The following is a 15,580-nucleotide window of genomic DNA, read 5'->3' as shown; positions in this document are numbered from 1 at the left end:
AGTAAACGCATTTACATCTACGATATAACTTTGTTTTCTTTCATTTGTTTTTGGTATTTTTTTTACATTTATACCGTGCTAATACGAGTATTAACGTTACAAACAAATACGAATCTACATTTTTTGTATAATTTTAATGAAAATCGACGTATAATATCCGTTTTGATATAAGTATATATATATTTTGTTCTTTCTTTATTCTTTTATTATTATTATTTCTTTTTAAACGATGCTTTTTTTTTATTAATACGAATTATATATTAATATTTCACGTTTTAAACGTATAACGATTGGGAATAATGAATCTGCGAAAAATTTCGCTCTCCGACGACTACTCTCATAACTCACCCCCTTCTCATCGGATAACGATCAGCGCAGCAGTTAAAAAAACGATCGATTAGATAATTCTCATTTAGTGTTCTTATTTTTTTTTTTTAATTTATTGATTAGAAATAATAGATCGTGTTTAATTTACTCTACTCTCTTTCTTTTTTTTTTAATTTTTTTTTCAATATTTGCAGCCGAGCGATGATAATAAACGAGAAAAACAGAGATAGCAATATATAAAGGGTGTCCTATTATTGATGATAAAAGCGAACAGGGGTTAATTCTACGTGGAAAACTAATTTTTGGTCGAAAATGTATAACGAAATCCCTGTTTTTAGTAAATTTTGTTTTTAAGAAAAATAATAAAAACATAATTTCAACATTTGTTGTTGAATACGTGTGCACTTAAAACAAGTTTGGAATCCTGAAAACTAAAATCCTTGTTAAGCATCATTGCAAGAGATATCATGGTGCTAACAATTTTCGCAACGATATTTGAAAAGTATAAAAATATTCTCCAAAATTTTCGAGGATAAAATAGTCAAATCCGTTGTACTGAAACTGTATTGAGTACACGCGTGTACTCGACAAATTTTCGACGAAATTTATTTATTCTGGAAGATAAAGCTAAATAGAAAAAAAAAAAGAAATTGTATTCCATATTTTCAACTTAGTTTATTCCCCAAAATATTAAGAAATATATAAAAATGCTTCTTTAAAATATGCGAGAGTAAAATAGTAAAATCCGTTGAATTGAAACTAAATCGAGTGCACACGTGTACTCGACAAATCTTACAAATTTATTTTTCTCGAAAATAAAGATAAATAGAAAAAAAAAGAAAAAGAAAAAAAAAGGAAAGAAAAAAAGTTGCATTCTACATTTTCAATTTAGTTTTTTCACGTAGTATCACCACACACACCATAATAGTTGGCTTTTATTATCAATTAAATGACACACCGCAACGTAATTAAATAAATCAAATAAAAATAGAAATAATGTAATGGGGGAAAAATTGATTATAGATTATCGTACACACACTCACATTTTCAAATATTTTCGTCTCAAACAGTTCGTATTTTTCGTTACTAGTGGTCAATGGTTCTGATCCATTGTACCAAGTTACATTGGCAGCTGGCCTTGCTGAACTTACGGTACACTGTAATAATATTTTCGTTCCTTGCACCGCATGACCAACCACTCCGCTCAAATCCATCTTTAATGGACGCACTATGAAAATAATGATAACATTGTCGAGAAATATATGAATGTGGATAGTAAAAGTAAGAAAAGTCAATAACATATACACACACACACACACACCAAATATATATATATTCAATACCAATACCTACACCTATAAAAGGATACACACATGTAGATGAACATGCACGTATACATTCTTACCATGAATATCGAATTTAATGTCTTCCGTGATGGGTTCTAAGAGAGCAACGCTGTTGACCTTGCACGTGAAAACATCGCCAAGCTCGTCTCGAGTCACTTGCATCTTCAAGGAGCTTCTTCCGGTGCCTATGCCATTGGCGTCGACCGTCGAGGAAGCCTCGGCTGGAAATATAATTAATGAAAATGATTAGTACCCTCTTTGCAAGGCTACCTTGGGACATATACTCTCTCTCACTCTCTCACTGACACCTTCTTTTTCTTTTACATCGACGAACACACGCTACGTGACACGTTTTCTTTGATAGGGTATACCCTAATATCATCTATGTATGTATACTAATAGTAGGGGGAAGGTTTAATTTGTAGGGGTGAGGAAATTGTGGTAGGAAACGATAGATTTTGATTCTACCTTCGAAAGCTAATCGAAAATATAGAATGATTATTTTTTATAGGAAACTTTGTTTTCAAGAAAATTAGTTACGAAATTACGGCGAATTATTGCAGCGTATTGTAATCGGTTTTTTTATTTTATTTTATCTAGTAATATATATATGCTTTATCGTCTTTTTCCTATAACGTCTAATATTCGGTAAAATAAATAACATAAAATAAAAAAAAAAATATTATGTACATTTAAAACTTACTTTCCACAATAAAAGCAATGAAACTTTCTAGAGGACTTTTAATATTATAGTAACTTATGTCAATATAAAGAGAAGATTTTTTTTTTTTTTCTTGCAAATACGAAGTAGAATATCCAAGTGGAAGGAAAGCAATTCGAGTCACCTCTCAACTGCACGCGTATTGGATAAAACTTGATAGTCGATTTTTCTTGAAAACAAAAAGAATTGTATCAAAAATAGTAATTCTACATTTTCGATTGAGTTTAACATTGGAAATCGATATCCCTTCCAATTTGTAGTTACATTTTCGTTATGCGCTGTATACATTCTGTACCGTTAGGATTCACATTACATACGTGCATGGATCTATAGTAAACTCTAGGAACTTAATCTGGATTAAGAGAATATTCTTGGTCTACCCGAAGGTGCAGTTAATTCCTTCGTACATGTTACGTTAATCGCGTTAAGTCGTGAAGAGGCTGGGTCGTCTAACTAATCGACTTCTCCGCACCCATAACGCTTAGACTCGAGAGAGGGAAACTTCTGTTGAACGAAGGGCAACGCTAACTTTTCTCATCATACGTTACCGCAGACTCTTAGCCTCTTTAGTCCTCCTCATCGATTCCTTTACCAACATACTTTGAATCTTATGGTTAAAGTAGCCTCTTTTGTGTACCGATTTGCACCGTTGTAACTCTCAAACCCTTATCAAACTCCCCCTGTCGATTAGATACTTGTTTCATAACAACAACTTCGACACTTTGTCTCTTTAATTTTACTAATATTATGATTTTAGTTAACGTTACTTTCATCCTTTCAAGATGGGAAATAGGTTGTTTTTTATTTAATATGTTTCCTGATGCGCGTACACTATTTTTGGATACACGTCGAAACTCATTTTTACGTTGAATGATATTTTTCTCGTTAAGAGAAAAAGATAAAAGGTGAGCAATGATCGTTTGATATCGCATTTTTTCGATACGCGTGACATGAAAATAATGATTAGTCAAATGCAACTTGGCAGGGAACGCGGTTTTTTTTTCTTTTTTTTTTAAATCTTTCGGGGAACCGTTTTCCACTACTATTATCAAATTTTCCATTTATTACATTATTGTTTCGTGATAAGAAATGTTCGATACTGATACTATAATTCGTAGTAATTAATTTCACATTTGAAAAGACACGAATAAATAAATTTCTAAACCACCCATTGAAAAATCTTTCGAAGTATAGGATCACTTTTTTCCTACATTAAATTCTTATTTCACTATAATGTACAATATTTAATCCCGTGACAAAATATTATTAGTATTATTAAAACATTATTTTAATATTAGAAATTGACAAGTAAGTATTTCTTGCTATACCCCCTCCTCTCCTCCCCCCCAAGCCTCTCCTGAATAAAAACGTTTGGTGAAATTATTGGAAATGTACTTGTTTACCTTTCGAAGATTTATTTGAAATAGATCGTTTGACGGTGTAGTATCGTTCACGTTTAACAGATTAGCGAGACCAATCGACGAGTTCCATTAGAAGAAAACGAAATTGGAAACTTACCTTCGAGCTGTTGATCACCCTTAAACCACTGCACCGTGGGAACTGGTCTACCCTCGCCACTCTCGCAAGTCAGTGAAATGGTTGAACCTTCGTCTATCGGTCCAAATGTAGTATCCGGACTTAAAATGTTCTTTGTGTTCTCGTCGATGACATGTACGTTAACGGGTTTTACTGAAATCAAATCCGAGTAAAGGGATTAAAATGAAGTCGCCCCCAAGGATAGAAAAGCACCAGCTGTAGATATTTCATTTTATTTCTTTTTATTTCTTTTTCTCCTTTTCCTAACCCCTCTCCCCCACCCACTTCTTCTGTCCCTTCACCAAACCCCAACCACATTCTCGTTTTCTCTCTTCGCTTCTTTCTTTTTAGTAGTCCCAATCGTGACGAATAAAAAGCAAGCGAAAAGAAAAGACAAATAAAGAAAAAGAAAATAAAAAGAAACAGAGGTTGAGGGGTGGGGGAGGGAGAAAAGAGAAGAAATAAAGAAAGAAAGAGACTTTGAAGGTAAAGTGGAAAAATCGAAGAGAACGTTTCGGAACCACCGCGGTTGCATAGCCTTGCATATAACCTAAATAGAAAAGTACCAGGGGGAAGCCAAAAAAAGCTTGAAAATAATGTTAATTATTTTATTTCATTTTATAGAAACGAAGTTAAAATAGGTTAGGTTTCTAGCTTCTTCTTCTTTTTTTTTCTTCTTCTTCTTCTTCTTCTTTTTCTCCTTCGTGTTTTCTAATGTTTTTCTTTTTTTTTTTTTTTTCTTTTTTCTAATTTTTTCTTTAAAAAGAAATTAACGTACGCGAAACCTCTAAATGAGATGAGATGAAATGATATTATATATATCTATCCAGTAGTTGCTTTTAATAAGTAGGTTACCGCTGTTAAGTGATAATGGGAGTCTATTTCACTATATAACACCTAGCAATAATGTAATGGACGTTATTAGATATATGTGTGTCGACGGCAATCATTTCTTATCAAAATCGAACCTTTTTAATTGGATTAATTTTTAATTGAACAGACACATACATGTAAATTTTAGATAACTCGCATTATTTTTTTATCAGGGTTAATATTTTTATATTATATTTTAGAATCAGTAATTATAATGAAAATATCAATAATAGACTTTAACCCTTTCGTACGAAATTTATTTGAGTCGGTCGGTCGTTCATATGGGATTTTGATGACCCGTACCTATATGGGTTAATTCTTTAATTCTATTGCAGATATCATTTATCACTTTATAATATTAATTTAATCATTATTAATATAGAAATAAAATATTCGTATATATTAATCGTTGATTTAATAAAACATTAAATCATATAAATGGAAATAATTTCTAGGATATGTTTTATTATTTCATGATAAATAAATGTTTGATATTTATAATAAAATGATGAATATATGATTCCCCGTTCGAATTTTGAATTCATTATAAATGATGATTATCAATTTAATATATCAACTAATTAATTATTGACATCGTACGAAATATTCGATTATACCGGTTATTCTTCCAGTAAACATAAATGAATTTTTAAATAAATTTTAATCCAAGATATTTTTAAAAACGATAAAAATAAAAATAAAAACTTACTCGTAACGTTAAGTATTACGTGTTGAATATTATCGCATTTTAAATTTCCAGCCGAGTATACAGTTTCGCATTTGTATAGTCCTTCATCCTCGAGTTTAACATCGATCATTTTCAGGTAAGCCGTCGTCGAATTGAGCATATATTCCATGTCCAATCTGTAACATTAAATCGTTCTAAATATTAATAATAATAATAATAATAATTATTATTTAATATTATTATTTAATATTTATTATAATAATAATTATTATTATTATTATTATTACTATTATTATTATAATTATAATTGAAAAATAATAATATCTGCGCGTAATAATATTACGAAAATAATGATGATTCGTGATTAAAGATAAGAACTTGATTTTCTGTTTTAATATTATATCGCATGAAAGTTAATTTAATAATAATGGAGTATGTTAAGAGTAGCAGCAGAAAGTAGTAGTAGTAGTAGTAGTAGTAGTAGTAATAGTAGTAATAGTAGTATTAAGTTGGATCATTAATTGAAACAACGATCAGTCTGGGTTGGACCTTTGATGTTCGTGCTCCGTAACACCTTAATTGTCAACCATGGTAGCGCGAACGAAGCAGTAAGTTAGAAAACCCTTCTTTTATACTCCCTTTCGTATTCTTCTTTTTTCTCTTTCCCCTTCTTATGCACCCGTCTTCTACCTAACAGTAATGGTAGAGAGTACCAACATTATCAGCAGGACCTTAGAAGAACACCCAGCAACAGTAAAGACAAGAACAGTAGATACCGACCTTTAGAGAAAATCCAACAAGATAGACCTAGACCAACTACCTAGCATCGTAAATGAAGCGCCCCTATTTCAGAGCACGAACGTTCGATTCTCCTAATAATTAGAAGCTAAGTCCCCGCCTTAATACGAAATTACGAGAGGATGCAGTAGGTGTACTTTCTCCCTCTCTCCCTCTCTTTCTTTCTCTTTGTATGTGCTTCTATGTGTGTGTACGTATATATATATTAATATATGTATATTTGTGTTTGTGAATGTATACTATTACTTATTTATTGTTAGAGTGGTGCAGGTTATCGAATCAAAGGAGAGAACGTGGAAGAAGAAAACTAGCTTTTCTAAAGCTACATATTACATATACACATGTGCACATATACATGGATATGTGTAATAAGGCAATAAAGGAAATTCAAGCAACTATATATATATATATATCTCTAACACGTTCTCCAACCACCCCCAATTGCCCTCCTATTCTATACAGAACCACCCACTCGCACTCGTAACCCTTCGGTCACTCATCGATCGCCTCGCCCATAACTCAATCATTTCGGGCAATTGGCCTGGATTGTACCACGTGCTTCCGCCTATTCTCATTCCCCCTTATCCTCTTGTTTTCCCGATTCGACATGCATATTCTCTCTGTCACCGGGTTATAATCACACCGCTCTACACATCTGCATGATTTCGATTAGCGGGATCACAAAGACATTGAGAAACATCCTACTGTATGTGAACAACTAAACATTTGTATTAGATGCATTAGGGTGCTCGTTAATAGCACCTGATGAGTTCATTTCAAAATCATTCGTTAGAGCAATCCCCTCTCCCCCGCTCCAGTCCTACCAAGTTTTACACGAAATTGATATAAATATTGCGATACTTTGTCTTCATTTAATAGCATGTACCCCAATGGAAATATATTTTTGTATATTTTTATAATAATATATGCGTGGATATGCATTAAGGTTGTTGGTATTCGGTGGTTGATTATTATGCACGGATTAAATACAACATTTCATCCCTTTATCTTAATATTAAAGTTAAATTATTAGTCTAATAGTACACGTATTTTATTATTATTATTATTATTATTATTATTAATATTATTATTAATTATTGTTTATATAATATTAATATCATAAATTAATACTGCTACCCTGTATTTAAGTAATAAATTTATTATTTTTTTTTTGATCAAATATTCCTTAGATATACTTTTAATTTTAAAGTATAGTACATACAAAAATTTTCCTGTTTTCTAATATATGTATTTAAAAAATAATGTGCACGCGCCTTTGAGCATATTTTAATATTAAAATAAAAAGAGTGTCACAAAAAGTTAGAAAATTTTTGTCCTCTATTTTAACGTCAAACCTTGCTTAACGTCAAACATATTTTTTATCATTAGATTTATAAAATATTATTTTAATTGATCAAATATTTCTTAGGTTTAATTTCAATCCTCAAAAATGATCTACACGAATATTTTTAACGTTGCTATTTTATTTAAATATATATTAAAAAATAATAAGTATCGCAGTAGAGCACGTTTTATTAATAAAGGATTAAAAAAGTGTAGTTGAAATTTGAAGACAAAGATTTCTAAAATATTTATTTCGAATTTAACTTGGAAAGTTGGATGAACGAAAATATATATATATATGTAAGGGTCGGTGTACTCATCAAAATTCTGGAAAAAGTCGAATAACGAGGACTCTAATATACATATACATATATACATAAAATATAAAATATATAGACATGTAAAAATATAGGACGAAAAACGTGGAGAGAATCCTTTTCACTTTCTGCTTATCCTGTTTCTCTAATTATATGTCATCCTACGTGATCCCTTGTCTGCTACTACTCTCTTATGATTCAACATATTTTTTTCTTTTATTCGTTTATTCATACTTTTTGTTGTAATCTTTCTTTCTCTTTTGTCATTCCAACATTTTCCACCCTATCACCCACCTACCCACCTACCCACCCACCTACCAAACTACAACCGGCTCTTTACGCGCACAGCTTATTAATAGCAACTCGGTCCCCGATGTTAAATTATTAAATCTAATTACTTATTCACCTGCCGTCACTGCCATAGCCACCACCACCACCACCACCAGCACCACCACCGCCGCCGCCGTCACCGTCACCGTCACCGTCACCGTCGTCGTCACCATCCTTGTTCCGCATTAACCCCGTGCCTTCGTTGAAAGCAAAAATGCGCGTACCCGCGCGATACCAGTCAATGCTTTGAAGTGCCCCGCACTGCGATGCTTTTAGGATGCACGGCAATAGCACTTCCGTTCCAACTTCCGCGTATTTCTCACTTTCCAACCATGCTTTTGTGGTCCCTGAAAAAATAAAAAAACAAAACGAAAAGAAAAAAAGAAAAACAAAATAATAATAATAATAATAATTGTATAAGAGTAGGAGTGTAGAAGAGAGGGGGTTGGGGGTAGGGTAGGGAAGGAAACTACCGGAAAAACGGTTCTTATTGGTAATGGGAAGAAAGGATAAAGCAAAGATCTCGTTTCTACTTTTTTCTTTTTTGTTTTTTTTTCTTTTCTTTTCTACTCTTTTTTTCAAACTTGATTCTCAAAAGCTGTCACACGTAAATGGTTCATGGTTTCTTTTTACTCGAATGAAATTTTCTCTCTTCTCTACAATATACATGGAAATACTTGTACGTGTGCTGATATGTTCGTGTACTTGCATATACATTGGGGTTACGCATTTTTATTACAAATTACTCGTTCTTCTCTACTCATGCATACGTTTATATATATAATATATTGTATGCATATTTATATATATATATGTGTGTGTATATGTATATTTATATGTGTATATGCTTTAGGTAGAAGGAGAAAAACAATGAATTTCACGTTGAAACGCTTTCAGCAAGGAAGGAAAATTCGGACGGCAAGCAGCACTAGGATGGAATATCCGACGTGTAACGTCCGTTCTTAATTAATATTAACGTGTGAACTTGAGAGCCAAGAATAAATATTTCCATACAAAGTCAACGCTTCCCTACCGTAGACCAGTAAATGAGCCTTTACTAACAACTGTAATAAACTCTGCCAAGGTATTAACATCATCCTTATCTCGAGGATATATCACAATACACGTTACCCTATTTTATACTTTATATCATTTATTATACCGTATTATTTCGACAATATTATTTATCAAAAACAAACAGAAAAGAAAACGACAAAGGATAATGGTAGAATGGACAAAAAAAAAAAGCGGAAATTAAACGTAAAATTTCAATGACGCAACTCTAACACAACTTTGATGAAATCCCCGTTTTATGCTTTATGCTTCTCGTTATATCACGTGTTATATAAATAATTATTTAATCAAACAAACGGGACAAAAGAAAAAAGAAAAAGGAAGGAGAATAAATGAAACGTAAAATTTGAACGACGCAACCTTAATGCTAACGATCTTAAATTTTCAATTAATACGGATATCCAGAGGAACAGAAAATTTGCAAGAAAAAAATAGATTCCTTTAAAACAGTAATTCTCAATTTTTGTTTGTCCATGTCCCATATCTAAGCATCTTCTTAAATAATATTTTGAATAATATTTTAAATAATATTTTAAAAAACAAAAGTGAACTTCTATTTACGTGGAGGAAGCCTACAAGGCCATTAACTTGATCTAAAAAAAAGCTTCCAAAGAACAAGGCATCCGGTGAAAGAGAAAAACAAAAAGACGTAAGAACAATCGAAGTACCGTTGAAGGAATTACTGAGAAATTGCAAAAAATTGCAAATTGCTGCCTCTTGTCTTACAATCGAGGTCGATTGATTTGTCAACAAAAATTGTTAATTAGCGGCTTGTTTCACATTTCACGTTATTGGAATTGATACAGAAATGTTCTCAAATTGATCGGAATATTAGATTTTTAATGAAAATCGGCATGGCATTAATTCGATACTTTTGTATGTAAATGTTACATACATGTGTAGATCTTGTACATTATTCCATTGGTTGACTTTTTGTTTCATAGTTTCTCTCTAGTTCTCCATTGTCACGCGAATACACGAATGTTATTTGCTCGGCAAACAGGGCAGGAAGGAATTTCGTCAATTTTTCAAAGGAACCACCACCCACCCCCCAACTACCCCGATATATGCTTCCTAGGTTACGCTGGATTCTGCTGCTGTTAAACCACCACCCGACAATGTCTCCCTCAATTTTCATTCCTTTTCCTTTTCAGAAGGAAGCAACAGGCCGCGTACACGGATATGCAAAATGTAGAGTAAACAGATAAACGACGATGCTTTAGTACCGTTAAGATAACTCTGTAATACTGAATGTAATATATTTATTCTCTATTTCATTTTAACCATTTTTAATTTTCATGACCACGAAACGAGTAATATCAGGACACGGCGATTTGCCTTTGATGAAAATGAGACTCGGCTTGCACGTAAAATCAAGTAACGTGCATCGAGATGAAACATTAGATTGTAATCGATCCAATGTGTGTTCCATGAGGGGAAAAAAAAGCAAAAGGGAAACGGGAAGAATGAAGGGGAGGGAAGGGTTTGTATATTTTTGTTTTTCTTTTCCTTTCTGTTTTTTTCCTTTTTTTTTTTAATTCTTATCTGCCAAATGTAAACGCTTATCAATTTCAATTATCATTTTTTGAATAGAACGAAAATGAGAATGCGCAGTTGTACGTGTCCTATCTAATTGTATTTTGTTTCTTTCTTTTTTCTTTTCTTTTTTTTTTTTAAATGAAATATATAAATTCATTAAATAATAAGTAAATAATTGTTCGTATAATTGTATGGACGTTTCGACGTTTGGTTGCAACGTTGATGGTGAAAAACAGTTTCGGGGTATGCCGTGATATAGGTCAGCGACTATTTTCAGATCACGCGATCATATCATTCTTGTATATTTCTACGATATGAGATCATTGTGCTTGCTTTGGTACGTCCGGATCTAGTGATTTTATTTTCTACTAAATTATAGGCTTCGTTTAATAGGGAATAGGTTTGCGTATTTGGCTTTGTCGACACGTAATTTTAGAATTTTGTCTTTTTCTTGTTTATATTTTATTTAACTTACGTTTGTGCGATAACTTGTATTTTTTTTTTTCAATTGAAAATGTTGAATATTTTATAAGTAAATACAAATAAATTTTACATCCGGCAATTAATGTTGTTTTGCGAAATGAAAAGAGTATTTCTTTGTTTGATTTTTCATATGAAAATAAATAAGAATATAAAATACTTGTGTATATCGTAAAACGTTCGAATTTATAATAAAAATGAATGTAAACAGAAACAGCAGCAGCAGTAGCGGCGGCAACATTGTTTGTTGAAAAAATTGCAACATAATTTATTGACCGATCCAATAAAAAAAAATTGCGAGACAATTTATAAATTATATTTATTTCATCCATTTGTAATGTAAATATTTAGGAAAAGAGTGGGAACATTTTTCTGAGCATAAAAAGTTTTTCTCTATCTTTTTCATCGTATATTAATAAACTTTTCTTTTTCTCACCAATTCGTCGATCCGATCCAATCAATTTGTACAATCGACGAATCAATTAATTGAAATTTTAAACGAAGTTTCAGAATTTTTAATGAATTAGATTTCTCCTTTTTTTTTTTCTCAAGAGAGAAGACGACGAGGAAAATTAATTTACTTTACGTTTTAACTTTTTCTTTCTTACTTTCTAACATTTCCTTCTTTTTTTTTTTGTAAATCTTCTACTTAATCTCAAAGGCGAAAAATCATCGAAGAATACTCTTAGAAGAAAAACTTTTCCTAACGTTTATCTATTTTCTATTCTCGTATTCAAGTGCGAAGCTGACAGAGTCAGAACCATAGAGTTTGCAGCACGATCTTCGAAAGATCTTTTGCAGGTTACATGCAAGCCAGAAGAGTAACTATACATATACATATATATATATATATATATATGAAAGGCAACCACAGTTTCCTTCCTTCGGTGCTGCATCAATTCAGACGCTTACATCAGAGTTACCACGGAGCCGTTCTAAGAATAATCAAGTTCGCCGTACTCAAAGCGCATTCCGTGACTTTCTCACCGCTTCGAATTCATAATCGTATTGTCCAAGAGAAATCCATAGAAAAAGGGGATGACTAAAAACTTTTTACCCTCTTATATTTCACACCAAATTTATTTGATAATTATTATCACCTAATAATAATAATAATAATAATAATATTTATAATAGGAAGAGTTTATTAATCATTTTGGAGGTATTAAACATTTTTTTTTCGTGACTCTTCTTATTTATTTTATTAACAATAATAAGTAATAATCGAAAGGAAATAATTGAAAATATTTCGTTGAATTCAATGGTTACGAAAATATTTTACATACAATTTTTTTCGATATACGATTATAGGATAATAATTGTAGTAAGGATTAATGAGTAATTCTTTTTTTTTGGAAGTTGAAATTTTTTCATTAACGTTTTCCAATGCTTCACATTCTTTTTTTTTACTTTTGTAATCATAGTACTGATAACTAAAATTAGACAATCTCAAAAAATATCGTTAGCTTCGTTAATTCTGAAAATATTTTTGTTAATAATAACAAGGATTCGTTATTATCATTTTTCAAAGGAGGTTTGATATATTATTATTCGACATTTCTATTCTCGTAGTTTCTAATTTGAAAATAATATCTATTATATTGTAATTAGTAAATTTCTTCGTAACTCTAGTCAGATTTGTTCCCAAAAACATTTCCTAATATTATTCGAAGCAAATTTTGTTCCCATTATGTATTGATTTTTCTTACATTTTCGTTTTTAATATAAATAAAACAACAGTAGAAAAAAGAATTTAACGATGTTGCGAAAAAAATTTCAAATATTTCCGTTGAGTCTAAATTGATTAAAAATTTTCAATATTTCACTTGATAATTAATTCGAATTAATTACAAAAATCTTTCATACGCGTTTTTTATTCTTTAATAGCAATAATGAGATGTTAATTATGTCCCGTGCAAATATTTGTTTTTTTCTAAAAAAATAAAAAATTCTATTCGTCGATATTCTCTGCCTCGTTTCGTTTTCTCAAAATAACAACGCTAATAATGAGTAAAAAAAAAGAGAAAAAAGAAACAAAGAACGAGAAAATATTTTCAAAAAATTTCCAATACCTGATCGTTTCATAATATCACACAAATTAAGTCGATTTATTACAAAAAAGAAAAGAAAACTTTATTAAAAAATAATCTAGTTAAATTGATCAAATTAAACGTAAAATGAGAACTAATCTGCCAACAATTATAGTAGTTGATAATTAAATTCCCAAAACTATTAAACCCGTTTGCAAAAATATAGGAACCAAATTTGTTTCTATTCTTGTTAGATGAAATTGAAGCAAGAAATAGAAAAGGAAAAATATTTCAGTTCGAACGATGATATCGAAAGAGAAGAATAAGAATAAAAGTAGGAAAAAGAAGAAGAAGAAGAAGAAGAAGAAGAAGAATAATAGAGTACTTGTATTAACGACCTATCGTTCGTTAGACTTGAAAAGGGATATCATAAAACGTAAACACAAAAGGTATCGAAGAAATAAAAAAGAAAAAAAAAAGAAAAAAATAAGGATAACAGAAAAGGGGGGGGGAAAGAAAAAAAGAAAGAAGAAGGAAAGGTTCGAATTTTCTCGATAGGGTTTTAAATTCCTCTCGAACGGTGTTGCCACGGACAAACAAGTAATATTTCAGCCGCCATGTGCATGACTTCGACGTTCACGCGAGGTGACATTTTTTGCGAGAATCCTATAGAAAAGCATGTTTCCCGTTTCCAACGTGTTGCTATACATAAACATATACATACAAGTATCATAGATATGTGTGTGTGTATGTGTGTATGTGGCTGGTACCTGTGCTATAAAAAGAGACAGCAAAAGCTATACAATAAGAAGAGGCACATTAGATGTGCCTGGTCTATGAAAGTCGATGATCGAATCATGTTCACGGCATGGCAGATGTTGGCTAAATCTAATAACAAGATCGTGCTTAGGCTACTGCGAACGTTCGAGTTTCAGATAATAAAGAAAATTATTAAAATGTGAAAGAATGAACGATGATGGGATATATTAAACTTAAGTAAAAAGAAATAGAAGGGGGGGGAAAGAAGGGTAAAAAAAAAACTAATTTATTTTCTTGAACAATTTTTCAATATATACCGCGATTAAACTATTTAAACGTTCCGTGTTTTAAATAATTAAAAAAAAAAGAAAAAAAGTTGCGTGTGTGTGTGTGTGTGTGAACAGAAAAATTGACAACGATGATATCGATGAAATCTAATTTAAATAAATTCAAATATTAGAATGAACAAGTTTTCTTCTTTTTTTAATTATACGATTTTTTTAATACATCGTGTTTAGGTCGTTCGATATTTACATTTTAAATATTACGAAAATTATAAAAATATGGGAGAATCAACGACAATTAAATAAATAAGGTAAAATTTTAAATAACGAAAAACAACGTTTTTGTTTTTTGGAATTATGCAATTCGAATACACCCAAGTTGAGCTACTCTAACGTTTGAGTTTTAAATAATAAAAATAAAATTAAGTATAAAAATGAGCGCAAAGATAAAATAAATGGAATAAAATATAAATATAGAATATGACCGGGAAAGGAACAAATTAGTTTCAATTTCAATAACCGTTAATAAAAACAATGAAAAAGTTCTATTCTTTAATCCTGGTAAAAAGAAATAAGAAACTAAAACAAAAATGTATAAACTGATAGTAATTATAAGGGTGGATAAATAAAAAAGAAATGTTCTTTTTGTCTTCGATTCATAAAATTTCAATACGTTCTAATAAACTCGTTACGAAAATTGTATTCTTTAATAAAAAAGAAAAAGGGAAGAGAAGTTCGATATAAAAGAATAAACACAGACAAAAACAAAATGAATCAAGAGATCGGGTAGCATAGAGCAAGCAAATAGTACGAATAGTATAGTAAATAGTAGCGAATCGATAAACAAAAAAATAAAAAGAAAAAATAGATGTACAACTTTCTTTTACTTCCATCTCCAACACTCCACATACACATATATATATACATGAAAGAAAACAAAAATTTGTTGAGCGATCGAAAAAATTTTCCATTTTTTTTTCCTTCGACCAGGTTTTTCGACCACAATTTTGATACGCGTACGTGAAATTCGATGGTGCAAATGTTGTGTTCTTCGATTAGAAAAAAAAAAAAAAGAAAGAAAAAATGCAAAGTAAAAAAAAAGGAACGCAATAAAAAGGAAAAAAGAAAAAGAAA

The 15,580-nt window shown here is 30.9% G+C and overlaps 1 protein-coding gene across 15 annotated transcripts in view; it reads right to left on the bottom strand.

Annotated features, from left to right (window-relative positions):
- LOC122517086 (hemicentin-2) overlaps window positions 1-15,580 on the bottom strand; it is a 31,334-nt gene that overhangs the window by 9,857 nt on the left and 5,897 nt on the right. For 14 of the 15 annotated variants that reach the window (XM_043635433.1, XM_043635440.1, XM_043635436.1 and 11 more), the window contains 6 exons: window positions 8,357-8,627; window positions 5,513-5,667; window positions 3,913-4,083; window positions 1,733-1,894; window positions 1,371-1,555; window positions 349-351 (listed from right to left, as the gene is read on the bottom strand). In XM_043635433.1, coding sequence (XP_043491368.1) covers window positions 349-351; window positions 1,371-1,555; window positions 1,733-1,894; window positions 3,913-4,083; window positions 5,513-5,667; window positions 8,357-8,627 — 947 coding nt within the window. The remainder of the gene's footprint in view (window positions 1-348; window positions 352-1,370; window positions 1,556-1,732; window positions 1,895-3,912; window positions 4,084-5,512; window positions 5,668-8,356; window positions 8,628-15,580) is intronic. The other variant, XM_043635446.1, reaches the window with a different exon arrangement.

This window comes from Polistes fuscatus, unplaced genomic scaffold, assembly GCF_010416935.1.
Source record: "Polistes fuscatus isolate 324 unplaced genomic scaffold, CU_Pfus_HIC Scaffold2, whole genome shotgun sequence".
Classification (NCBI taxonomy): Eukaryota; Metazoa; Arthropoda; class Insecta; order Hymenoptera; family Vespidae; genus Polistes; species Polistes fuscatus.
Note: the sequence above shows the minus strand (reverse complement) of the source record. Positions and strands in the feature narration are given on the sequence as shown.